The sequence below is a fragment of the Elephantulus edwardii genome, unplaced genomic scaffold (genome assembly GCF_000299155.1).
Source record: "Elephantulus edwardii isolate Elephantulus edwardi_28Jun2011 unplaced genomic scaffold, EleEdw1.0 scaffold00017, whole genome shotgun sequence".
Classification (NCBI taxonomy): domain Eukaryota; kingdom Metazoa; phylum Chordata; class Mammalia; order Macroscelidea; family Macroscelididae; genus Elephantulus; species Elephantulus edwardii.
The window spans coordinates 23,833,446-23,858,640 of NW_006399767.1; the positions used below are offsets into that span (position 1 = coordinate 23,833,446).

General features: G+C 47.5%; 1 protein-coding gene across 1 annotated transcript in view; it reads left to right on the top strand.

Annotated features, from left to right (window-relative positions):
- Nucleotides 1–18,618, top strand: part of CPNE5 (copine V) — a 155,462-nt gene extending 136,844 nt beyond the window's left edge. Inside the window, exons 13-21 of the mRNA XM_006882032.1 lie at nt 6,620–6,673; nt 9,515–9,576; nt 13,960–14,006; nt 14,573–14,754; nt 15,652–15,779; nt 15,999–16,101; nt 16,697–16,754; nt 17,122–17,195; nt 18,400–18,618. Of these exons, the coding sequence (XP_006882094.1) occupies nt 6,620–6,673; nt 9,515–9,576; nt 13,960–14,006; nt 14,573–14,754; nt 15,652–15,779; nt 15,999–16,101; nt 16,697–16,754; nt 17,122–17,195; nt 18,400–18,618 (927 nt within the window). The remainder of the gene's footprint in view (nt 1–6,619; nt 6,674–9,514; nt 9,577–13,959; nt 14,007–14,572; nt 14,755–15,651; nt 15,780–15,998; nt 16,102–16,696; nt 16,755–17,121; nt 17,196–18,399) is intronic.
- Nucleotides 18,619–25,195: the final 6,577 nt, after the last annotated feature.

Genomic DNA, 25,195 nt, shown 5'->3' on the forward strand with positions numbered 1-25,195 from the left:
CCTCTGAAGTCCTCCTGGGTTCTCTCTCCATTTCATCCGGGCTGTTAGATCCATTGACAGCTTGTTCTTTTACCTGAAGTTCCCGCCTGCATCCCAAATCCAGCACCTCTGTCCTGTTTGCATCTCACTCCCACACGTCTCTTCCCTCAACCCCACTGTCACCTCCAGGGCCCCGTATTTGTGTCTACTTCTTGATAGTAAAGTTTCTGCCATCGCTCAACATCTGTCTCTACACTCTTCAAGCCCTCATTACCTCAGACAAGTGGTAGTGTTGTTGCTATAATGTGTCGGCATGTTGGAACTGGTTTATAGCTGATCTTCCAGCAGGTTTTCAGAGGCTCTGAATCACACAGGAGGTGAGGGAATTGCCCATTTTTCTCCAGCACAGCAGTCAGTGTATTTGAACCACATGTCTTTGTGTTAGCAGCACAGCTCCTTACCGACTAGACCACCAGAGCTAGTGGAAATAATGAGAATAACAGCAGCTGTATGTACATAGTTCTTGCTACATGTCAGGCCCGAGTTTAAGCCTTTTCCATGTATTAACTCATTTAATACTCATACTTCTCTGAGGAGATGTTTGTTGCTAGGTGCTGCTGAAGCCGTTTCAACTCTGACTTTATTACAGCAGAAGGAAATACTGCTTGGTCCTTCCTGTGCCATCCTCACAATCACTGTGGTGTTTGCACCCGTCATTGCAGCTTCTGTGCCAAACCATCTCATCGAGGGTTTTCCTTTTTATCATAGACGCTCTGCTTTTCCAAACATGATGTCCTTCTCCAGAATCCTCCTGACAACATTCCCAAAATTTATGGGATGAAACCTCACCATTTATGCTTCTAAGGAACATTCTATGTTGTTGTTATGTGCCGTCAAATCATCTGTGACTCATAGCGACACTGTGTACAATAGCCCCGAAACCCTGCCCTGTCCTGAGCCAACCTTTTTGTCTCTAACACCCCTACTCCCATTACCCCAGTCACTGAGACAATCCATCTCTTCGAGGGTCTTCCTCTCCTGTGCTGTCCCTTCCACCCTCCCAAGCATAATGTCCCTCTCCAAGGACTGGTTGCTCCTTGCAGCATATCCAAAGTAGGATAGATGGAGCTTCAGAATCCTTACCTTTGTGGAGCAGCTTGGTTTCACTTTGTCCAGGATAAACCTCTTTGTACTCTTAGCAGTCCATGGTATATTCAGAACTCTTCTCCAGCACCACAGCTCAAAGGCATCAATTCTTCTATCATCCCTAGTCATTGTCCAGCTTTCTGGTGCATAGCAAGTAATTGTGAAGACCGTGGCCTGGATCAGGCACACATTAGTCTCCAGACTGACATTGTTGTTCTTCAGTACTTTAAAGATGTCCCTGACAGAAGACTTTCCCAGTGCAGTTCATCTTTTGATTTCCTGACTGCTGGTGCCAAGAGTGTTGATTGTGGAGCTAAGCAAGCTAAAGCTGTTGACAACCTCAATCTCTTCTACATCTATCATGGTGCTGCTAATTGACCCAGTGATGAGAATCTTTGTTTTCTTGATGTTGAGCTTCATCCATATTGAAGGCTGTAGTCCTTGACATTCTGCAGCTGTATGTCCCCCAAAACAGATTTGTTTATTCTTGTGGCAGCCCATGGTATATTCCATATTCTTTGCCAAAACCATAATTCAAAGGCATCAATTCTTTAGTCTTCCTTATTTATTTGTTCAGTTTTTACATGCTTATGAGGTACTAAAAATACCATGGGCGGGAGCTCTGGTGGCCTAGTGGCAAGAAGCTGCACTGCCATCCCAGAGGCATGCAGTTCGAATCCACCAGATGCTCTGCTGGATAAAGAGGGACAATCTCCTACTGTACCAGTCTGATCCGATTTAACAGTATACACACACACGCACACGCGCACACACACACACACACATAAAAATACCATGGGTTAGGTCAGGATGACCTTAGCCCTTAAAGTGACATATTTGCTTATTAACACTTTGTTGTTTTTATGTGCTATTAAGTTGAATGCAAGTCATATGTGACCCATGAATGGTAGTTGCTCTGAACCCTGCTCCATCCTGAGCCAGTCTCACTGTGTCTGAGACACTTACCTGCATTACCCCATCACTGTGTCAATCCATCTCATCAAGGATCTTCCTCTCCTGTACCATCCCTCCACCCTTCCAATCATGATGTCCTTCTCCAAGGACTGCTCCCTCCTGGCAGCATTCCCAAAGTATGTGAGACAGAACTTCAAATCCTTTCTTCCAAGGGGGCAGCCTGGATTGACTATGCAAAGGCATTTGACTGTGTAGATCACAACAAATTGTGGCTAACCTTGAGGACAGTGGGAGTCCCAGAACACATAACTGTGTGTTAACACTTGAGATGGGTCTTCTCATAGTAGGTTTGCCAGTGCAGCAATACACTGCTTGATTTCTTTGCTTGTGCTTCCGTGGTCACGGCTTGTGAATACAGGTATAATGAAGCGGGTTACCCAGCTCCTGCTTGTGACAGCCTGGTGGTCCTATGGAATTTTCAATGGCTGATTTTTTTGGCAGTGGATCACCAAACCTTTCTTCTGCGGTAGACTGGATAAGCTAAAACAAAACAAAACAAAACAAAACAAAAACTTCCACTTAGTATCCAAGCACATTGAACTGTTAACAATTTGTACCACCCCCAGTATTTTTACCTATCTTTCTGTGTATTTTCCCCCACTGGAGTCAAGATCCTTGAGGTGTGGAACTGACATCCCTTCTTAGATTTGTTATCACAGTGATCTGATGTGTGCAGCACTGGCCTGGGGACGGGAAGTCGGCTCTGTGATCCTGCCTCTACCCTCTAGTCTGTGTAACCTTAGGCAAGTCACTTGGCATCTCTATGCCTTGGTTTTCTTAATCTCTACAAATCAGTGCCCATTTGTGAAGCAGAGTATTCCGGAGAAGGGAGACGAGTTCTCCAGAAAACAAGAGGCGGTAAAGTTGGTGTGCAAATTGCCTCGCTTTATTTTCCTCATGAAAAAGCAAAAGCAAACAGATTGGAAAGGCTCAAATGGGAGTACAAAAGCAGGAAGTGTGAAAATCCATCTGGGTGGGTCACATGGACAAGGTGGGGTTACTGCTGGTGCCATGAGTAGATGCCATGTAGGGTTTGTACGCATGTGTGTCAAAAAGTATGTATGTATGTATTTCAAAAGTCAATTCTGCACGTGTTAACGGCTGCAAAGATAACCTCCAAAATAAAAACAATAAAAATCATGAAAATCCCAAATACAATTCCTTGCCCTATATGTATCAGAGTACAACTGTGCTGCATAAGGATTTTTAAAAATTTATTTTGATGTTGTTATGGTTGAGACTGTAAACAGCAAAAAATATGCCAATTCAAGTTTTCTCATCTATCATTCCGTGACACTGTCACGGTACAGTGTTCAAGTTGTACAACTGTTCTCGCCTTGGTGTTTGGGGTCTTTCCTCTTTATTAATAAGCGCTCACTGCCTCTTACATTTTCTAATTGTTCTAGTTTCTGTTGTCACTTTGATCCAATACAGAGGGGTCTTAAAAGAGCACCCTGCTCACCGCAGATCATTCTTTACTATTTAAAATGAAAATGTTACTTGACTTTAAGATGACTTTAGGGGAGATTTTTGGCTTGAGATTGAACGGTGATGTCAGGGGAATTGTTTTGGGGGTTCATCCAGCCTCTGGGCATTGACACAATGACTGTAACAGTGGGCTCCAGCTTATGAAAGATGGTGTGGATGGTGCTGGATACAGTTCAGATCTGCTGTTCATAGTGTCATTATGAATCATATTTGACTCAGTAACACCTAACAAAAACAACAACAGCTGCTGTGACTCTAAAATTCTGGATTCTGTAAAGGATTTGAAATTCTATTTTGTGTTCCCCCTTTTGCATTTGTTTATGCAATCTTTTATAAAAATGTTTCCTAATGGTAGCCAGGCACCATCCATTTCTTCTGGTCTCATGGCAAAGGAGACAGTTACTCATGGAGGCAATTAACCACATACCTATTCTATTTTCTCCTTTTCCTGACTCTTCCTCTTTTCTCCAGGTGAACAAAGAGCTTATCATACCTTGGATAGTCCCTTGCACCCTAGGTTGTTCTGGGCTGTGATCCTTATTAAAACCGATTGCTGGGCTGTGATCTTTATTAAAACAGATTGCTAGGTCTATCTCCCACTGCCTTCCTGGTGGGTTGTCCTCATCGTTTAGACCAGCACCACTGATATTTTGGTCTGCCTCGTTATTGGTTATGAGGAGTTGTTCTGTACATGGTAGGATATGTAGCAGCACCCCCAGGCTCTACGTACCAGATGCTACTGTTGTTTGCTGACAAGTCAGGAATGACCCATAGCTGACCTTCCAGCTGGTTTCAGATCCAGTAAATCATAAGAGAGGAGACTGCTCACCCTTTTCCTGCAAAGCATCTGGTAGATTCGAATCACATGCTTTTGGGATGCCGGTGTAGCTTTTTTCCACTAAGCCCCCAGAGCTCCCAGTCCACCACCCTAGTTGTGACAACCCAGTTTGTCCCCAAACGTTGCTAGATGTCCTAGAGATGAGAGACCTCAAATCCACACCAGCTGGGATCACCAAGTGAGCCCATGAACAGATGTTTTATTTCAGCATCTGCTAATCACCTGGAGTTCCTGGGTAGTACAAACTAGTAATGCAAACTAGGCAGGTAACTGAAAGGTTGTAGGTTCAAAATCATGCGGAAACACCTTGGAAGGAAGGTCCAGCAATCTGCTTCTGAGAAGCGAGCCACTGTAGAGCACAGTTCTCTTCTGACACACATGGGGTCACCATGAATCAGGGTCAAGTCTATGGTAGCTGGCTTTTTATGAATGAATTCCTGTGATTCATTCTTGGCATCAAGTCTGGTTTGGAAGACAAACCTTTCAAGTGAAGACTAGATTTTTTTTTAATTAATTTTAATGAACATTTACAGAGATTTTGGATTTCCATTCATTCATTGTTGCATTTTTCTTCCTGCCCACCCCTCCCCTCCAGTTCATTCTTCTCTTTGAAAAGTAAAATTAAAATTCTTCATTGGTATATAATCACCCCCTACCCCTGAGTACACTCCACTATACAACCTTCATTCTGGACTCTTGTCATAACCATAATATCTAATCATTATCACTTTTAAACTGTTCTCTCACTCATCTGTTTCAATGCAGTATACATTATTTTTCCAGTTTTTCTCAGTCTCATCCCAAACCTGATGTCAGTCCCATTCTACAGCAGTGGCACCATGCAGTATTTGTCCTTTTGTGACTGACATATTTCACTCAGCATAATGTCCTCCAGGGTCACCCATTTTGAATAATATTCCATGAGTTCCTTGTTTTTCAATGCAGTGTAGTAGTCCATTGTGTGAATATATCAGAGCTTCTCTATCCATTTGTTTGTTGATGGGCAAGACTAGATTTTTGTGGGGTCTTTTTCTTTTTCCTATTACCTTCACCACCACCCCTCCACCCATTAAATTATGTGACCCTAGATACCCCTTCCCCTGCCCATCATCACCCCTCTGCTCCCACTGTCCCCACTTTTGGGTCCTCATACACATTCTACAGTAATGGTCTTTTTTTAAAATTTTATTATTTTTGTGTGAGTGTACCGTCAAATCAGATCTGACTGGTACAGGAGGAGATTGTCCCTCCTTCCCTGGCAGAGCATCTGGTGGATTTGAACCATGCGCCTCTGCTATTGCAGTTGCAGCTCCTTGCCACTAGGCCACCAGAGCTCCCCTACATTAATGGTCTTAATACAATACTTGTATGTTATGGGATTGAGTGAATTCACTCAGCGTAATACTCTTCAGTCTCTCCCAAGTTAGGCAGTAATTTACAAAATCATTGCTCCTTTGTGCTGCGTAGTATTCCATCATGTGACTGTACCATAATTTCTCAATCCATTTGATTGTGGTTGGACATTTGGCTGTTTCCATGTTCTTGAGATGGTGAATAATGCTGCTATGAACATTGGTGTACAAGTCTCCATTTGTGCCTCAGTGCTCATTCTCTCGGGGTATATTCCAATAGCTGGGTCATATGGAATTTCTATGTTCAGCTTTCTGACGAAGCACCAAATTGCCTTCCAGAGTGGTGGTACCATAAGTGAAGACTAATTAAAAGATGTTCTTGCTGCCCTGTTATGACCTTGGTGGTCCAGACAGGACCCTTAAGGGGCTGAGGCTTGAAAGAGGAGCAGAGAAGGCTGAGATTAGTCAGGGGAACTGAGGAGGGCATCTCGGGTGAGAGGAGCCGCCTGAGCCAGCATATGGGACAGGCACCAACAGGGCCTCTGCGACATGGAGCCTTCTCTGCCTGCACAGGGTGGAGGGTGTGTTTGGGGGAGCAGTGGCAAAGAAGGTTACACAACTATTACTCCTGGTGTGTTCAGTCGTGGGACACCAAGTTTCACTGGGGAGCCCAGTTGTGTAACTCTAAATGCCAGGCTCCCACAAAACCACACTGAGCCCAAGTCCTCTCTCCCGCTGGCGCCCCGCCTCCCTCCCACTGAAGGTCTTCAGACTCCACCTGGTGGGGCTGGGGCTACACCCAGGGTGTTCCTTCTTATCCACCAACTGGTTTTTCCTGCAGGTGGTAAACCCAAAAAAGAAAATGAAGAAAAAGAAATATGTGAATTCCGGCACAGTGAGTAGCCACCCCCTCCCTGTAGCAGATATAATGCGCCCCAAGATAGACCTGGTGCTGGGGAGCCTGTGTGTCTGTGCGCACATGCAAAGTGTGGGAACACCGGACCTGGAGAGACTGGGGTGGAGGTGGGGAGGGTGGGGCAGAGGAGGCACCGCCCAGGCGTGTGATGGTTGAGACAACACCAAGAAGACCGACCATGATGCAGAATGAGAAGTCACAGAGAGAAACTCCCAGGGGGACTTCCTGCAAGAAGGGAGAGGAAGAGGAGCAGCAGTGATTGTGCCCCTGCTCTGGGAAATTCCCCGATCTGGTGCTTTTCACAGGATGTCACTCCCTGCTCCTCCACCCCCAGGGCAGATTTTATCATCCCCTTGTCATGAAAGAGGCTGCAGGTGAGGAAGTGATGTGGCCTTGGTCACGGATTAAGAAAAGGTGGTATAGAGTGGGAGTCATCAGTATATCTGGCTCCAGGGCTGGTCGACACTGCCCCTGCTTAACTAAGACCATCCTGAGGTGACTCACAGTGGCTTCTAGGGCTTGGACTTCTGTACACTCATACGTTCCCTCGACATACACTTTCTGAAGCTGTTATTTATGTGATGTCACAGTTAGTCAGAATGGACTTAACAATCCCATGTGTGGGCACTGTTCTAGGCAGCAGGGAGACAGCTGGGAACAGTGTGAGCCCAAATTTCTGACCTCATGCAGTTTATGTTCTGTTGTTGTTATGTGCTGTCAAGTGGCCTGCAACTCATAGTGATCCTATGTAAAACAGTCCTAAACCCTGCTCTATCCTGTGCTTATGTTCTAGTCTTATAAAAATTGTATAATGCAAAAAAAATTGTATAATGCACACATTATTTGCACAAAATATGATTGGTGTCTTTGTTTTGAGATAAATATGCCTACCATATTTTTGTGTAAATAATAGATATGTTACATGATTTTTGCAAGTGATATAGATTCCTTGTGCACTGGTTTCCCACCATTGCTTTGTGAGTGTTATATGAGTATAGGAATTAATTGAGTAGATACGTTGTATGCAAACATGTGGTATATACCTCTATATTTTGGTTCTAAGTGTCATACAGTAAGGTTAAGGGACGGGAAAATGAGGGTAAATTACTGTATTATGTATGTAAGGTGGTTGAGGCAAGCATCTCTGAGAAGGTGGTAGCTGGTATTTGAGCAAAGATCCAAAGAAAGTAAAACAGCAAGTACTGAGGAAGTTAGGGAAAGGGCTTTCCATGTAGCAGGAACAGCACATGCAAAGGCCCCGAGGTGGAAGCTGCAGTGTGTTTATAGAACAAACCAAGGTCTTTGTGGCATGAAAGCAACCATCAGATCCCCCTGCACTCTGAAATTAAAGACCTGGCCAGCAAATGTAACCAAGCTTAGCCGCGAGAGCCCAGGAGACTTCCATTCGAGACCTGACTAAGAAGCCCCTGCTTGCTCTCCACATCTGTGGTGTTAAGGATTTATTGTTCAAAATGTCTTCCCTGACAGGGAGCTCTAGGAGCCTAGAGGCAAGAAACTGCACTGCAATCCTAAAGGTGTGTGGTTCCAATCTACCAGGATGCTGTGTTGGAGAAGGAGGTGCAATCTCCTTCTGTGCAAGTCAGATCCTATTTGACAGTACACAGCAAGGAAAAAAGAAAAAAAATATTTAAACCCCAAATGTCTTTCCTATCTATTAATTTACTTTGTCATCTGCATGGGCGCGGATATGCAAATAGGGTGAATTAACATATTCACAAGGGAATTGGCTAGTCTTACCATTAAGTTGAACTAATCCAGCAGTAGGAAAGAAGAAACCTCACCACTAGCAAAGAAGCAGCAAAAGAACGCAGCATATCTTTCAAGACCAAAGATTCTTTTATTCGTCAGACTAGGGTCTATGGGAGCAACAGCCATAGCCACAACAGAGAGCCAGAGTCTTGATGTAGGCAGAGTGGACCTTGGGACTGTGATCCCATGGATGAGAACTAGGAGCCTTTGCCCAAGTTTGTTGGACAATGGCAGCAGGGGTGGTGGGTGGTGGTGTGAGGAGGGGAGCCATAATTGGTAGCACTGAGGACTTTGTAACATTGGCCTAAAGCTGCAAGACTCAAGAAGGCTGAGGTGCCTGCAAGCACATTTCAGAAGCTGTCCTGACTGTATTCTGCTACTAAGCAGGATTATATAACCTTTTGACTTCCCCAATATGTTTCTGTGAGGCCTGTGTAGAGCAGTAAGATTGGTGTTAGAATGAGTAGAAAGAGGTGCAGGAGTGTGGAGCAACTTGTCTGATCTCATCGGAATTATCTTTGGCTTACTGATGTTGTTGATGGGGACAGTTCCCCTTTGTGAAGTTGGTGAAGGTCAGATATAGATAGCTGTCCCCATGCGGCTCTTGCTCTCTTTACAACACCTTGTGCCAGGGGCCTGGTTGAAGAATAAATAGGTGCTCATGTGGGAGTGCCTCATGGCCTGGCCTTACACCTTTGTGTTCCACTGACAGAGAAGGACACCATCTGGATGCAGTTTGGAATCAGGCCTAAGAGGACAGGCTTGGAAGCCAGCAGACTTGAATCTGTATCTCCACTCTGCCTCATTGTGGCTGGGTCCTTGGGCTTGTGTTACCTCTCTTAGTCTCCATTTCCTTGGTTGTAAGATGGGGATAATAAAAAATAAAAAGAGATGGGGATAATAAACAGGGCCTCTTGGCCGTGTCGGAGGTGTGGGATGCAGTCGTGCATGCAGCATTGGCACACACTGAACGTTCAGGAAGCTCCAGCTCCCGGGGCCACCACACTCCACCCGTGCTCCCTTCTGACCACGCTCCCTCTTATTTTCCAGGTCACGCTGCTTTCCTTCGCTGTGGAGTCAGAATGCACATTCCTCGACTACATCAAAGGAGGGTGAGCAGCGATGAGGCCTTGGGAAGAGGAAAGGAACCCTCACATCAACACAAGGACTTCCGGTGCCCCTGGCTTAACCTGTGATGCTGGGCTCTGAGCAAACCCCGGGTGTCTGGGTGGAGGAAATGCATTCAGAACCCATGCACACACTGGATCTGAGTGGCTTCAGAGGTGCTCCTGTGATGAGGGGAGCCTGGCCTGGGTCACGTCAGGTCCACAGACAGATGGGCCCCAGAGGTGATATGGAACTCATTGGCAAAGACAGCCAAGGGTTTGAGGACATAGAGAAAGCCCTGGGCTAAGAGGCAGAGGCCCAAGCTCTGGCTACCCCTTGCTGTGTGGATTTGCTGAATAACAGGACAAGTTGCTTTCCTTCTCTGGGCATCTGTTTCTGCCTCTTTATGCAAAGAAGTTGGAGTAAGTGAATTCATAGCTTCCTTCCTTAGCTTCTAATAGCTCTGATAGGTCTGGGAGCAGTAACTTACATTTCCACTGATTTCAGAGAGGTGTAAGGGGCAGGTGGGGTTGGGGAGTGAGCCCAGGGACAGTCCTGGGGCCTGCAGTAGATCAGCAGCAGGAAGAACCAGAGGGTGTAGTGTCTAGGATACGGTAGGCGGGGAAGCCACCAGAGGCTCTGCAGACAGCTGGATGCAAATATGAGAGCCTGGCCAGCATGCTCCTGCTGGGATGGGTGCCAAGTCAGAGTGTGGGCAGTGGGGAGCCCACAGGTGAAGGCAGGTGAGCGACTGCACCTGTCTGGAAAGGAGACAGGAGGGGCGGCTGCCAAAGGCTCATCCCAGCCAAGTGGGCACCTTGGCTGCCTGGTTCTCTAGGGCAGAGGGAAAGTCAGACCCGGGGAAGCCGCATTCACTTTCCCATGACACCCCTCCCTGTGGCTCTGAACCTGCACAGCCTCGAGGGTGCAGGCTCACCTTCTCCCCACTGAGCACACGCCTTCCTCTCTGCCATCCAGAAGCCTCCTCTGCCCCTACCTGCCCTCCCCAGAGCCTTCTTTAAGTCTGTCTTTGCTCCCTCCCATCCAAATTACCTTGTCCTTCATCCCATTAAGCATCCACTCCTTACACCGCTAAGAACCTGTTGCCATCAGATGACCCTGTATGTTACAGAACTGAGTTCCTTAGAGTTTTCTAGGCTGTGATGTCTATGGAAGCAGATCACCAGGCCTTTCTTCCATGAATCCCAGCTTCCCAATTAGCAACTGAGCATAAACCATTTGCACCAACCTAGGAGCACATGGGGTCAATATGAGTCTGATTTGGCAAATGATGGGCTGCGTTCCTCACATAACATTCACATCATCCTCATCCTCATCCTATTTCTCCTGCTCATTTGCATAGTGCCCCCCTCTCACAGAGCCCCGTGGGCAGGGTGAGGACAGTGATCTCCCTACAAGTGGGGAAGGCTATAACTGCCCGGGGCCACACACCTATTAGGGGCAGGACTCCCTCTGCCCTGTGTTTAGAGCCTTTCATTCCATAGTAATTAATAATCCAGGCCCTGCTTGCTTCATCACTCCTGGGTGGAGTGTGACGAAGCGGAGACTGCCGAGTTAAAGGGCTGGTACTGTGAGGTATCACCGAGAAGAGGCCGGGGAGCTGCACAAAGCTGGCACCGCCTGTGCTAGGCAGGTTGGAGCCCCAGTGCCAGCCCTCCCCACACCTCTCTTTAAACTCTCTGGAGAGTCTGGGTGAGAGCTGGCTCCAGGGAGCGGGTGACCGTGTGCATGTCCAGGCAGGAAGCCGATGAATGAGGCCTTTGTCTAGAGATCCTTGTTTTTCTGGGCGTCCCTCACTTGGACCCCAGGAGGAAGGGTACAGTTGCTACTGCCCCAGTGTCCAAGGGGCAGCTGGGGAGCTCAGAACCTTCTTTCTCCATGCTCTGCCTTCCAGCAGAAAGGTGAGAGCGCAGGGGGTAATCTTCCTGACCCTCAAATGCCTGGGATTCATTTGTTTGTTTGTTTTTCCTTTTTGAACCTAGAGCAGAGAAAGATGACTAGTTAAGGAGTAGGGCCTGCCTTTAAAAAGATCAAAGGCTGCCTGGAAAGGCTATATCTAACCTTTACCATCTTCACTAAGGGGGTCAATAGCATGAACAACACAAAACCAATTCCCATGAGGTCAGTCATGTCCCTCACACTCCTGCACCTCTTTCTGCTCATCACAACACCAATCTTGCTGCTTTCCTGGGTCCCAAATCCGATGTGATAGGGCCACACAAAACCATATTGGGGAAGTTAAAATGGTATAATACAAGTCAATAGCAGATTTCAGCCAGGACAGCTTCCAAAATGTGCTTTCAGGCACCTCAGCCTTGAGCTTACTTAAGGCTAGAGTTGCAAAGTCCTACCAATTATGGCCTCCTACCACCACCAATGGGCCAAAAAACTTGGACAAATGCTCTTAGCTCTGACTGCAATGGTGTAACAGTTCCAAGGTCCCATCTCACATCAGGTCTCTAGTTCTCTGTCTCATGCCAGGCCTCTGGCTCTCCACTGTGCCTACTATGGCTATTGGTCCTGTAGGCCCTCTTGCTTGCTTTTCCCTCCAGTAGTGAGGTTTCTTCTTTCTGATCCTGGATCCACTCAATTTCATAGCAAGACTAGCCAATCCCCTTGTGGATTGGTGAAACTAGCCAATCTCCTGTGGATAGCCTAGCATGCCCTACTCACATATTCCCACACATCAACATGGCAGTCAAGTTCAGGGGCCAGGAAAGCCATATTCAAACATAAATTCCACCTTTGTTGTTCAGTTTATTTGAAGAGCTAGCCTGACTGTGCCCCTTAACTGTCATCATGGGGGCCAGAACCACCCTCCTCAGGGTTGCCATGGAACAAGGCTCTCACTTTCCAGATGTCTGTTTCTCTAGCAAAGACACAAGTCTCTATGTTCCAAACTAACAGATAAAAACAAACTGCTATTACACGCTGTCCTGTCCCGGTCCACCCTTGCCATCTCTTATGCTCAAGCCCATTGTTACAGTCACTGTGTCAATCCATGTTGTTGAGGGTCTTCCCCTCTTTCTCTGACCCTCTACCTTTCCCAGCATGATGTCTCTTTTCCAAGGACTGGCCCCCCCCTAACAACATGCTCAAAGCAGATGAGATAGAAGTCTTACCATCCTTGCTTCCAAGGAGCACTCTGCTTTCCCTTTCTCCAAGACAGACCTGTTTGTTCCCTTGGAAGTCCATGGAATAGTCAGTACTCTACTCTAATATGACAACTCAAAGGTATCCATTCTTTTTCTATTGTCCTTAGTCATTGTCCAACTTTCAGATGTATAGCAAGCAATTGAGAAGATTTCGTATTGCTTGGATCCACAATCAACACCCTTGATACCATTCATTTCCTTGTTGTTGTTAGGTGTCATCAAGTAAAATATGACTCATAGTGACCCTATGAACAACAGATCTGAACACTGTCCTGACCTTTACCATCCTCACAATCTGACATACTCAAGGCCATTAGTGCTGTTTCCACATCAGTCCACTGGTCCATCTCTCCACCTTTTCAAGCATGATGTCCCTATTCAAGGAATAGCCTCTCCTAGCAACAAGTTTTATTATTCTTGCAAGAGATGCACAATATCTAACTGTCTGGCAAGCTCTGATGGCCTAGTGGCAAGAAGCTGCACTGCAATCCTAGAGGTGTGCAGTTCAAATCCACCAGATGCTCGGCTGAAGAAGGAGTAACAATCTCCTCCTGTACCAGTCAGATCTGATTTGACTGTACACACACACACACAAATAGTTGTATAATAAAATCCTTTACAGCTTTAAAAAAAATCTAACTGTCCGATTTAGGGGTGAGTAAGGTTAGCCCTAAGTCTGACTCCAAATTTGAGCCTGAAATACAGGGACAGGCTTACTCTAACTCTACCTCCCTGGCCATGGGCAGGCCCAGAGGTCAGGGTTTACAGAAAAAGTAATAATATTCATGTATCCTCACAAATTCAAGTTCATTGCCATCAAGTCAGAACCAATCTTTTGGATTTTCAAGTCTGTAAATCACATAGGAAGACATTGTCCATATTTCTCCCTCTAATCTGCTGGTGAATCCAAAAGGGTTTACAATGCAATATCCTTCCGACCATGCCAATCATGTAGACACACAGAATTTAATCATCTTCAAAGACCTTTAATACTGCTAAATTCTTTTGATCTTCACAACAATCCTTTAGGGAAAGTGACTGGCTCTGTTTTCCAGAAATGGCAGCTGACTCTTGGAGAGGACAGTTAACTTTGTCAAGCCTGCACACCTTGCCAACAGAGAGGCCTGTGCTACAGCTGGGGTCTCACCCTTCACCTTCCACGCCCCATAGCCCTGCCTCTTCTGAAGTAACCTCCCCTCTTTTCTCTCCTAGGACTCAGATCAACTTCACGGTGGCCATTGATTTCACTGCTTCCAATGGTGAGTCAGAGAAGGGAGGGCCTTTAAGGCCTTTAAGGTCTTTACTGGGAACAGGGACCACCATACTCCCTTTCTTGTTCATTACCAGGGAGTGTCACATGGGCCTGGATGATTAAAGATACAATGAATTTGGGGGGTGGTCATACTGGGGTGGCATACTGTGAGCCAGAGCATTGTCGAGGCAGGGAGCTGCTGCAGGCCCAGGGCGAGCTGAGGGCAGCTGGCTGCGAGTGGTGGACACAGTGGAAGGGGCTTTAGATGAGATTATGGACATATGGTGCAAAGTTAGCAGCCAGGACTTCTGCAGACTTGAATGGGTGCTAAGAGAGGAGAGGAGTCAAGGAGAAAGAAATAAACGTTGGGGAGTCCCTTGGTGATGGAAGTACTTAATTGACAATTGAAACCCACCTAGAGATGCTCAGAAGAAAGAACAGGCATGAAGACCCCATGGAGCATTTATGCTCAGAAAAAAAAATTGGGCTTCCTTTGGACACCCTACTACTTTCTGAAACCCAAGGAGGCTTGAGGGTCCAGACTGACAAATGCTCCTGTGTCCTGTGCCCCAGGGAACCCCTCACAGTCCACATCCCTGCACTACATGAGCCCCTACCAGCTGAACGCCTACGCGCTGGCGCTGACCGCGGTGGGGGAGATCATCCAGCACTACGACAGCGACAAGATGTTCCCTGCCCTCGGCTTCGGAGCCAAGCTGCCCCCTGATGGCCGGGTGTCCCACGAGTTCCCCCTGGTAGGAGGCCTGGGAGGGAGCACTGTCTGCGCTGGGATGGATGGGGTGACAGACCCCGGGTGGGAGGTGCCTTCCATCCTCTGCTCTTCAGGACTTGAGGTACAAGCTTTTAGGAGGTGGGCAAGGTGACTGGCTGGCTGTACATAGGGTAACTTCTTTCAGAGCCTCTGGAGACCCACTGCCCACCCTGGTTTCAAACCCCTCCCCTCTGCCATCTGAACCACCCACCTAGCTCTGGCCTCTTGTTCCTGATAAGATAGGGGTGAGGGTGGAATGACTAAGGGATGTGGGCAGGGTGTGAGCAGCTGCAGGTAATTCCAGAGACTCCCTGCAGTTGAAACTAAGAGGGAGGTGAGGGGTTGGAATATTCTGGAAGGGTTCCTGGGAGAGGTACATAGGGCATGCATTGCATCATTTAGGGATCCCAGACCATCTGGAGATGTTCCTCAGGCATCTCCTGTCCCTCCTTCCCATAATGTAGGGATGTTTGCTTGGTCAGTCAGTCAGATGTATTTAGGGAACGTTTCTTACATGTTTGTGGAGTGCAGTCTGCTGGTTTCTGGACAAAGATGAATCAGCCACAGGCCCCTCTCCTCACTTGCTCGGCCCCAGCACTTACTGTCGGCGTGGTGGACTGGCCTGTGTTCTCTAAGGGTCCTTTCTGAGTGGGTGCCTGGAGAAGACAAGGCTTGTCACCACCTCACCTAGCCTGTGTGCTGCTCTTCAGGGTGGGTCCAGGAATGCCCTGTTCTGCTCCTGACCCCTGCCCACCAGAGAGTGGTCTAGCAGAGGCCAGACCTGACTCCACTCCCCCAGGTCCCTCAGCTGTCCTCCTTCTTGAGCTCAGCCAGCCCATCCTAAGCACCTGCTTGGCTCTCTGTGCACCCCCCACCCCAGAACGGCAACCAAGAAAACCCCTCCTGCTGTGGTATCGATGGCATCCTGGAGGCCTATCACCGGAGCCTGCGCACCGTGCAGCTCTACGGCCCCACCAACTTCGCCCCCGTGGTCACCCACGTGGCCAGGTGAGCTCCTGCCTCTGCTCGGCCAGAGTCACAAGACCCCATTCCTGACACTCGTGCAACTGGGAGATGATGGGAGGATGGGTCTTTCCCATTGACCTCCTTTCAGGGAGCCCTGACCCTGAAGAGGCCACCAGCCCATCCCTGAGGCCCTGTCCCCGTCACAAGGCTCAGGGTCCCTGCGGGGAGGTCATCGTGCTCAGAGGCCTGCCTTCTCCCCAGGAACGCGGCGACCGTGCAGGATGGTTCACAGTACTCAGTGCTGCTCATCATCACAGACGGGGTCATCTCGGACATGGCGCAGACCAAGGAGGCCATCGTCAACGTGCGTGAGGAGGCCTTGGGGGAGCTGCCTTCCTAAAGGAGCACTGGGGTGTCACTTTACTCCCTTCCCGTCCTCTTTGGGACCCACAGACCATACTCAACTCCCCCATCCCTGGCTGCATGCTCTGGGAGGATTTCCAGTGAAGTTGCCCCCCCCTTCCCAGGCTACTGTGAGATCCTGCTGGCAGGATGTGTACCCTCCCTCATTAGTCTCATTCCAAAATGATGCTTCCCCAGCCCCCAGCCCAGCCTGCCAGGTCAGGGAGGTGGGAGCCCCAGTGAAGGGGAGACACAGGAATAGGGTGGCCTCTCTGAGAAAGAATCCCTGTCTGCCCAGCCCCTCCTCAGACCTACATCAAAGAGGGTGGGCCCACATGATGGCGGTCCAGTGTGAGAGGGGCAGGGGTGACTGACAGACGCAGACCTGTGACATAGTTACCCCTCTGTCTGTCTGTCTGTCTCCACTTCCCATTGTTCTCCATTTCCCTTGGTCTTTGACTCTGGACTTCTCCCTCACCCTTCCCCTTCTCTGTCTTATTTCTTCCTCATCCCGCCTCGTCTCTGTTCCTTTGACTCATGCCATTCTGTCCCCTCAGGCGGCCAAGCTCCCCATGTCCATCATCATCATCGGTGTGGGTCAAGCCGAGTTTGACGGTGAGTCTGGCCACTGCCCTCCCTTGCTCTCCATTCCTGTCCCTCAGCTGTTTCCTGAGAGGCTTCTGACCCCTGGGAATGACACTTCCCAAGAGTGAGAGCTCTCGCCCGCCCGCCCGCCGCTGCCGCAGTGTGTGCATGGGTGAGTGTGCAGGGCAGGAGGGTACGTTTGTTTGCAGGGAGGGGTGTGTCAGGGTGTGTGCCCCACAGCCACATCCCAAGCCTGGGGGGAGGAGACTCTGAGTCACTCATCCTTCCTCCCACCTTGGGAGTCTATGATGTCTGCTTGGGTGTACTCCCCCCACCCTCCAGGGGTTTCCAGGGGTCTCCACTACTAATGGCCACCATGCTGCTCCTCCCCACACAGCCATGGTGGAGCTGGATGGTGACGACGTCCGAATCTCCTCCCGGGGGAAGCTGGCCGAGCGGGACATCGTGCAGGTGAAGCCCAGGCCCTGCCTGCCCACAGAAACCACGAGGGTGCCTCTAGCCAGGCTCACTTAAACCTTTCAGGGGATTTCTTTGTGGGACCCTGAGGGGAGGCACTTGGGAGACCCAGAGTTGCGTGACTACCTTGGAGGAGGACAAAGTTCATACCTGGGATCACCCTCCTCTCTGGGCCGGCCTGCTCCCCGCTGTGTCACTTACCAGTGACTCCTCACCCCTAACATTGCTGGTGCCCCCACCCAGCGTCCTCTGGCTGCCCTCCAAGCTCTGCAGCTGTCCCTGGCGCTCCAGGCCTCCCGGTCTCCTGCAGGCACCTCACCAGTAACCTGGCTCCTTGCAAGTTGTTTTTCTGTCTGTCTGACTTGCTGGTGAGATGGCAAACCGTTTGCTGGTGGAGGTGTTTTAAACCATTGCACCAGCCCTCTCTGAAAATGGGCATTACTTGGTTAACTGAGTTACTGTCTTAAGATCCCCTCATAGGGTGCAAATTAATGAGAAAATTGCGCACTTTCCTCTGGGGATTCCTGTCCTGCAGAATGTCCCCTCAGCGAGCACATCTCTCAGTCACACAGCTGAGTCCCTAGTGCTTAAGAGTTGGTGCATCCAACTCTGACATTCTCCACATGCCCTTGATGAAAAGAAATGGGGGAGAGGGCAGCATTCCTGGAATGAAGACCTAAAATGAGGAGGGCCTGGAACAAAGCAAAGGCAACATAAAAGGAGGAAACTATATGGAAAAACCAGGAGGCTGGAGTGAGCACGAGAACCTCAGGGAATGTGGGACGCCTCAGGAGGAAGCCAGAGGCTCTAGGCTTTGTCCACATTGGCCCCTGAGAGGAAAAAGAGAGGGGCTGAAGACAGGACTCTGCCAGAGATGGGAGAGGAGACCCTGCAGGCACTGTGGCCCCGAGGCCAGGGCATTCATTCAGCCTTTCCAGACACCTACTAAGTTCCAGGCCCCATGTTTCATGCTAGGATTAAAGAGATGAGGATCTTGTTCCGTTTTTTGATTAATAGAATGACAGGGACGACAGACAGATTCCTTGCCCTCAGGGAGTGGAGAGTGAGGGAGTGGACACGGGTCATGATGGCAGAGGCTGGGGGAGGGGGTGAGGGCGTGACCTCAGGTCCTGGAGATGTTCCAGGCTGGATTAAGAGGGAAATCAGACCGCACTGACCCTGCCTTCCTGCCCCCCAGTTCGTGCCCTTCCGGGACTACGTGGACCGCACCGGCAACCACGTGCTGAGCATGGCACGCCTGGCCCGCGACGTGCTGGCTGAGATCCCCGACCAGCTGGTGTCCTACATGAAGGCGCAGGGCATCCGCCCGCGACCCCCGCCTGGGCCCCCGGCCAGCTCGCCCCCTCAGTCCCCATCCCGCACGCCCCCTGCCTCCCCGCTGCACACACACATCTGAGCCCACCCTGCAGCTGCTTGGTGGCTGGGACCTGGGGAGAGCGGATGCAAGGGTGGGCAGGGTCCCTGGCTAGCCTAGCCCCCTTCCCCGGGCAGATGTGTGCCTCTGAGGTGGGGCCTGCGGAAACTCCACCCCAATTTTCCGGTCTCCTTCGGGCCCCAGACCCATGGAGGCAGGGGTTGAGTGGTACCAGGCGGAGGTGTACACAAGGTTCAGCACACCTCTTCGCCCTTCTTCCGTGACTTCTCGCCCAATTAGCAATGTGAAGCGGGACAGTGGGAGCTCCCCTTCAGCCCACCCTGGGCCTCCTCTTCTAGCCCCAGTCCTCTCATCTGCTCTCCAATATTACCCCAAACCCCCATCCCAGTCTCTATCTGGTACCCTATTCCAATGAGACTCATGAGGTTAAGGAGTTTGCAGGAATGCCTGGACTCGTGGCCCCCTTCCGGGGACACTTGCATGCAGTAAAGGCCCTGCCGGCCTGAGGTAGAGTCTGTGATAGTGGAACAAGTGAAGGGCCATTCCTCCCTGGCACCTCTCAAGCATAGTATGAGGCAGGTTCTAGCCACACAGCCCCCTAGGCCTCTTCCACCAATGACTCCTGGACCTCTGGTTCCCAGCCTTCCACTGCCCACCTGGAGGTTAGGCAAAAAGCACCCTAGCCTTGGTGCTCCCACACTGCCCTTGCTCTCTGAGCGGCCTCTGTCCCACAGGGATAGGAGACAGGAGTCCTGAGCTCAAGCCCTATTTCTACTTCCTCCCTCCTGTGGGAACCCAAAGCAAGGCCCTTCTACACGGAGGACCTCAGCTTCCACATCTGTATGGTGAGAGGGTTGACCAGACGGTCCCAGATTTTCCTTCAGCTCTGATGTCCTGAGGGTCCATTCATCCCATGCTCACCTTTCCCCACCCCACTCCTCCCAGGCCGTCTTGGCCCAGGGGTCACTCTGTCCTGTCACCTCAGACACACCCCAATCCTTCAGCCCTGGGCTCTGGTGTCTGAGCCCAGCCCTCTGTCCCTGTTGTGGGAAAGGTGGGAACAGGTGAGCTCACTCCTGGGCCCACCCAGCCGTCCAGCCTTGACCCACTCGGGGAGCAGGACATGCATGCCAGTCCCTCCTGCTGCATGGGGCTCCTCAGCCCACAGAAACCTGATCTTCCCACGCCTGAGTGAAGACCAGGCCACACCCTGTCTGATGCTCGACACTGCTTCCCTTCCAGTCATGCATGAAGGTGGTGTTTCTACTCTGTCTGGTCCTGTGCCCGTCTCTGAGACAGTTTCTGTGTGGAATTTTGCCTTAAACTGAAGTAAATTTGGTTCTTTTACTAGAGTCCCTTGCTTTCCTTTCTCTTGTGAAAGCACAGGCGTTGCTGTTTGACGAAGGCCAGGTTCCTTCCATCGTTTTGTTTGACAAGGATTTACCAAGCACCTCCTTTGTGCCAGGCTCTGTGGTAGGCACTGCGGATGCAGCAGCAAACAAGACGTAGGCCTGTCTCCACACGGAGCTCCACAGCACACAGAAAACATAGGCAGAGGAAAACATAGTTATCACACAAGTTATAGGTAAATAATGTAATTTTAAGTGGTGGTAAGAGTTAAAAAGAAAAGAGATTGTGATGAAGTGATTTTGTGGGGAAAAACCCCCACCCGTTCCATTATGTTTTAGGTGAAAGTTTACACAGCAAATTCGTTTCCCTTTTAATAATTTATACACAGATAATTTTGTGATATTGGTTGCTACTCCCACGATATGTCAGCTCTCTTTACATTTCCACCCTACTTTGCTATTCACATCCCTCCAGTTTCCCTGTCTTCTCATCTTTGCTTTGGGGCAAACATTACCTGTTGGTTCATGCAGAGTTGATTGCTCTACAAAGTACTTTCCTCATGAGCCTTAATTGTTTTAAAGGCCAATCTGTTAATTGGCTTGTGAGGTGCTCTCCATGACTAACTTCCATTCCAGATTTCTGTGTAAACCTATCCTTTACTTCTTATAAGATTCATCTCATACTTGTCTTTTAATGATATAAAAGTTGTCTCATACTTGTCTTTTAATGATTGAATTATTTCACTCAGCATGATGTCCTCCGGATCCATCCATATTATGTTTCTCAGACCCACTATTTTTTATTGTTGCATAGTATTCCATTGTACATCTGTATAACATTTTGTTTATACATTCATCCACTGATGGACCCGTAGGTTGTTTCCATCTTTTTGTTATTCTGAGTAAAACAGCAATGAGCGAGGATGTGTGTGTATCCGTTTGTAACCTGGTTCTTTTTCTCTGTTGTTGTTGTGTGCTGTTGAGTTGGAACCAATCCATAGCTGACCCTCCAGTGGGTTTTCAGAGGCATTTAATCACATGGGAGGAGATTGTTCGTCTTTCTCTCACAGAGCAGCTGGTAGATTTGAATCGTGTACATTTTAGTTGCTAGTGCAACTCCTAACCAATCGGCCATCAGAGTGCCCTTTTTTTTTCCTCCAGGATATATATTTAGAGATGGGATTGCTGGATTATATGGTTTTCTGTTTATGACTTTGTGAGGAAATCAGGTACTGTTTCCCATAGCAATTATACCATTTTACAGCCTCACCAGAAGGGGTGTTCAGATCTCCCCACAATCTCATGTTGCTGTTGTTTTCTTTGGATCAGTGGTACTATGACAAGTGTGAGATAGTATCTCATTGTCATTTTTATTTGTATCTCTTTCATGGTGAGAATTAGCAATTTTTAATTAACAAATTGTTAGAGTAGATCATAACAAATTATGGCTAACATGGAGAAGAATGGGAATCCCAGAACACTTAATTGTGCTCATGTGAAACCTAAACCTAGACCAAGAGGTTGTTGTTGTGCAAACAGAGTAAAAGAACACTACATGGTTTAAAATTTAGAGTGCTTTGGGGCTGTATCCTCTCTACAGCCCTATTCAGTCTGACACTGAGCAAATTATTTGAGAAGCTGGGCACTATGAAGAAGAATGTGGCTTCAGAATTGGAGGAAGACTCATCAATAAGCTTTGATATGCAGATGATACAACTTTGCTTGTTGAAAGTGAGGACTTGAAGCCCTTCCTGCAGAAGATCATATACTGCAACTTTAAATACGGATTGCATCGCATCTTAAAAAAAGTAAAAATTCTCACCACTGGACTGATAGAAAGCATCATGTAGATGGAGAAAATACTGAAACTGACAACAACTTCATCTTGAAACTGTTAATAACTTCATCTTAACTTGGATCCACAATCAGTATACTTGGTACCAGCAATCAGGAGATAAGAGACATACCACACTGGGAAAGTCTGCAGTCAGACACCTCTCCAAATTATTGAAGAGTAATGATGTTAGTTTAAGGACTGAGGTGCACCAGATTCAGGCCATGCATGATTTTTTCAATGACTTGCTGTGCTGCTAAAAGCTGGGCAAAGAATAAGGATGACAGAAGAATTGATGCCTAGGAACTGTGATGTTGGAGAAGGGTCCTGAATATCCTGTTTTTGTTGTTGTTGATTGCCTTTGAGTCGAGCATGACTCATAGCGACCCTATGAACAAAAGGCCTGAAGCCCCTCTACAACTATCAACATTTATCAAAGTTTATCGAGTTTCTGGAGGTATGTTGTTTAGGAAGTGGGTGCCACTCCTGCTTCCAATATCCAGTGGACTGCCAAAAGAACAAATATATTTTGGAGAAGGTGCAGCCAGAGGGGTAAAGATTGGAGGTAAAGATGATAATACTTTGTCTCACACGCTTTGGCATGTTGCTAGGAGAGGTTATGCTGCGGAGAGGGATATCATGCTTGGGAAGGTGGAGGGACAGGAAAGGAGGGAAAGACCCTCAACCAGATGGATTGACATAGTGACTGACACAGTGGGTTCAAGTGTGCCGGAGGTAATGAGGATGGCACAGGATAGGACAGGGTCCAGATCTGTTGATTGCTTTGAGTCAGACACTACTTGATGGCACCTGTCAACAACAATTATAATGGTGAATGTGCTAAAAGGAGGCAGACCCTCAACCAGATGACCTGCCATTATGACGGTGACTTTGATTGTGGCAGAGACTGTGAGGGTGGTACAGTGCAGGACAAGCCTTCAATCTGTTGTTCATATGGTCGCTATGAGTCGTGACTAACAACAGCAGCCCTGGCTAATGATCAGAAGCATTTCTTCATGTGTCCGTTCACATCCATTGCCCATTTTTCATTTCATTGTATTTTTGTTGTTACGTTATTAACATTTTCTATGCATGTTAGAGATTAGACCTTGTTTTCGTTATCTAGCTGTAACAGAGATACTCTAAGTACATGGACTTAACAGACAAAAAATTTATTCTCTTACAGTTTAGGGGGCTAGTGGATCACATTCAGGTAGCAGGGTCTAGGGGAAAAATGTCCTCTCTGTGTTTTCTTCTTCGAGGAGGTTCACAGCCCATGGACCAGGGTCTAATGAATCTATCTGCTCCCAACTCTTTTTTCTTGGTAATTCTAAGGTCTTCCTCTTGCTGCTCACTTCTCTTTCCTTTTCTGTCCTGTAAAACAAATGATGATTCAGGTCACACCCCAGGGAAATTCCCCTTGGATCAGATCACGGCTGTGACCTAGTTAACGTCACATCCTACCCTGATCCCCTTACAACCAATTTGTTGATTGCATCCCAGACATCACGAGATGGTTATATAGCTGCCTCATTAATGTCATAAAATGCAGACTTACTATCATCAGGTAGATTTGCATGTATAGCAACCCTCCGTTGGGTTTCTGAGGCTGAACATTTTTACAGGAGGAGATGGCCCATCTTTTGCCCATGGAACCAACTGATGGTAGATTTGAACCACTGGATACACACATGGACTATCTGTTAACAGCACAAAGTGTTAGGGACTACATTAGGAAATGTATACTGAGAATCACAGCCTCACTAAATTGACACATATTTTGGGGAAACACAATTCAGTCTATGATAGGTTCTTTTCAGATGTATCATTGTTTCCCCTCCCAGTCTGTAAGTTCTCTTTTTGCTTTTTTACTAAAGTCTTCTGATGAACAAAACTATTTAAGGCCCCAGTTACCTTGTTCCCTAGTTTATCTTTTGCTTATACATTTTCAGTTATGTATAATGGTATATTTAGGCATAGATTAGGACCCCTAGTGTTATCCCTACTTTATCTTATAAGAACTTTATCATGTAAGGATTAACATTTAGGTCTTTGATCCATTTTGAGTTCGTTTTTGTGGGTGGTGTGAGGTATGAATCCTGTTTCATTTTCTTACAAGTAGAGAATCCAGCTTTATCAACACCAATTTTTAGACTAGCCTTTCCCCATTGAATGGATGGAGACCATTTGTTGACAATCTGCTGTGCAAAGGTGAATGGCTTTACTGGTTCTCAGTCCTGTTCCATTGGCCTCTGTGTCTGCCATTTCTGTATGTAGGATCATGTCATTGCAAACAATGGTAGTTTTACTTCTTCCTTATCAATTTGAATGTGTTTTATTTACCTTCTTTTGTGTGTGTGGATTTAAAAAAAAGTTGTTTTATATTGATTTGTTTACAAAGTTCATATATGTTGTGTTTCGCACTATCTTTCATCCCATTCCAGAGTTGTTGGATGCAGGGTTTTTATAATCATCATCATCATTATTACTATTGCTATTATTATTACATACTGGTTTATTTACAGAGTTGTTATACATTGTTTTTCACACCAGATCTTTCACATTTCCCTCACCTCCCCCCTCCATCCAGCAAATTGTGCATCTCTATGATTAACGCCTCACTCTTCCCCCACCCTACCTCAGACCTCTGCTCCCATCCTCCCATCCCCTTGAATCCTTGTACTCATTTTACAATAATGGTCTTATACAATATTTGTCCTTGTGGAGCTGAGTTAGTTCGCTTAGCATAATGCTCTCCAGTCCCTCTCAAGTCAGATAGTAACTTACAAAATCATTGCTCCTGCATGCTGCATAGTATTCCATCTTGTGAATGTACCAAAATTTTTCAATCCATTCGATTGTGGTTGGACCTTTGGACTGTTTCTATGTTCTTGTGATGGTGAATAACACTGCTATGAACATTGGTTTATGCGACAGTTCTCATTTTCTCAGGGTATATTCTAAGCAGTGGAATTGCTGGGTCCTATTATTTCCCTTTCTTGCCTTATTGCTGTGACTAGGAATTCCTGTACAATATTGAACAAACCTCATGATAATGGTTATCTTTATCTCATTAATGAGATATTTCCTTGTTCTCAATGAGAATGCTTGAAGTTTTTCTCCATTGAGAATAATGTTGGCCATTAGTTATATACCTAAGCTCTTAGTAATGTTGAGGGATTTATTTTTGAATCCTGTTTTGTTGAAAACTTTCATCAGGAAAGGGTTTTGATTTTATCAAATTCCTTTTCTGCATCAGTGGAGATGATCATGAAATTTTTTCCCCTTTTTATTTATGTGGTTTGCTATATAGATTGGTTTTCTAATGGTGAACCCCCCTGACATCTATGATCTTAATTTTGATTGTGGTTTATTATTACTATTATTTTGGGGTTGTTCTTGTTGTTGTTGTTAT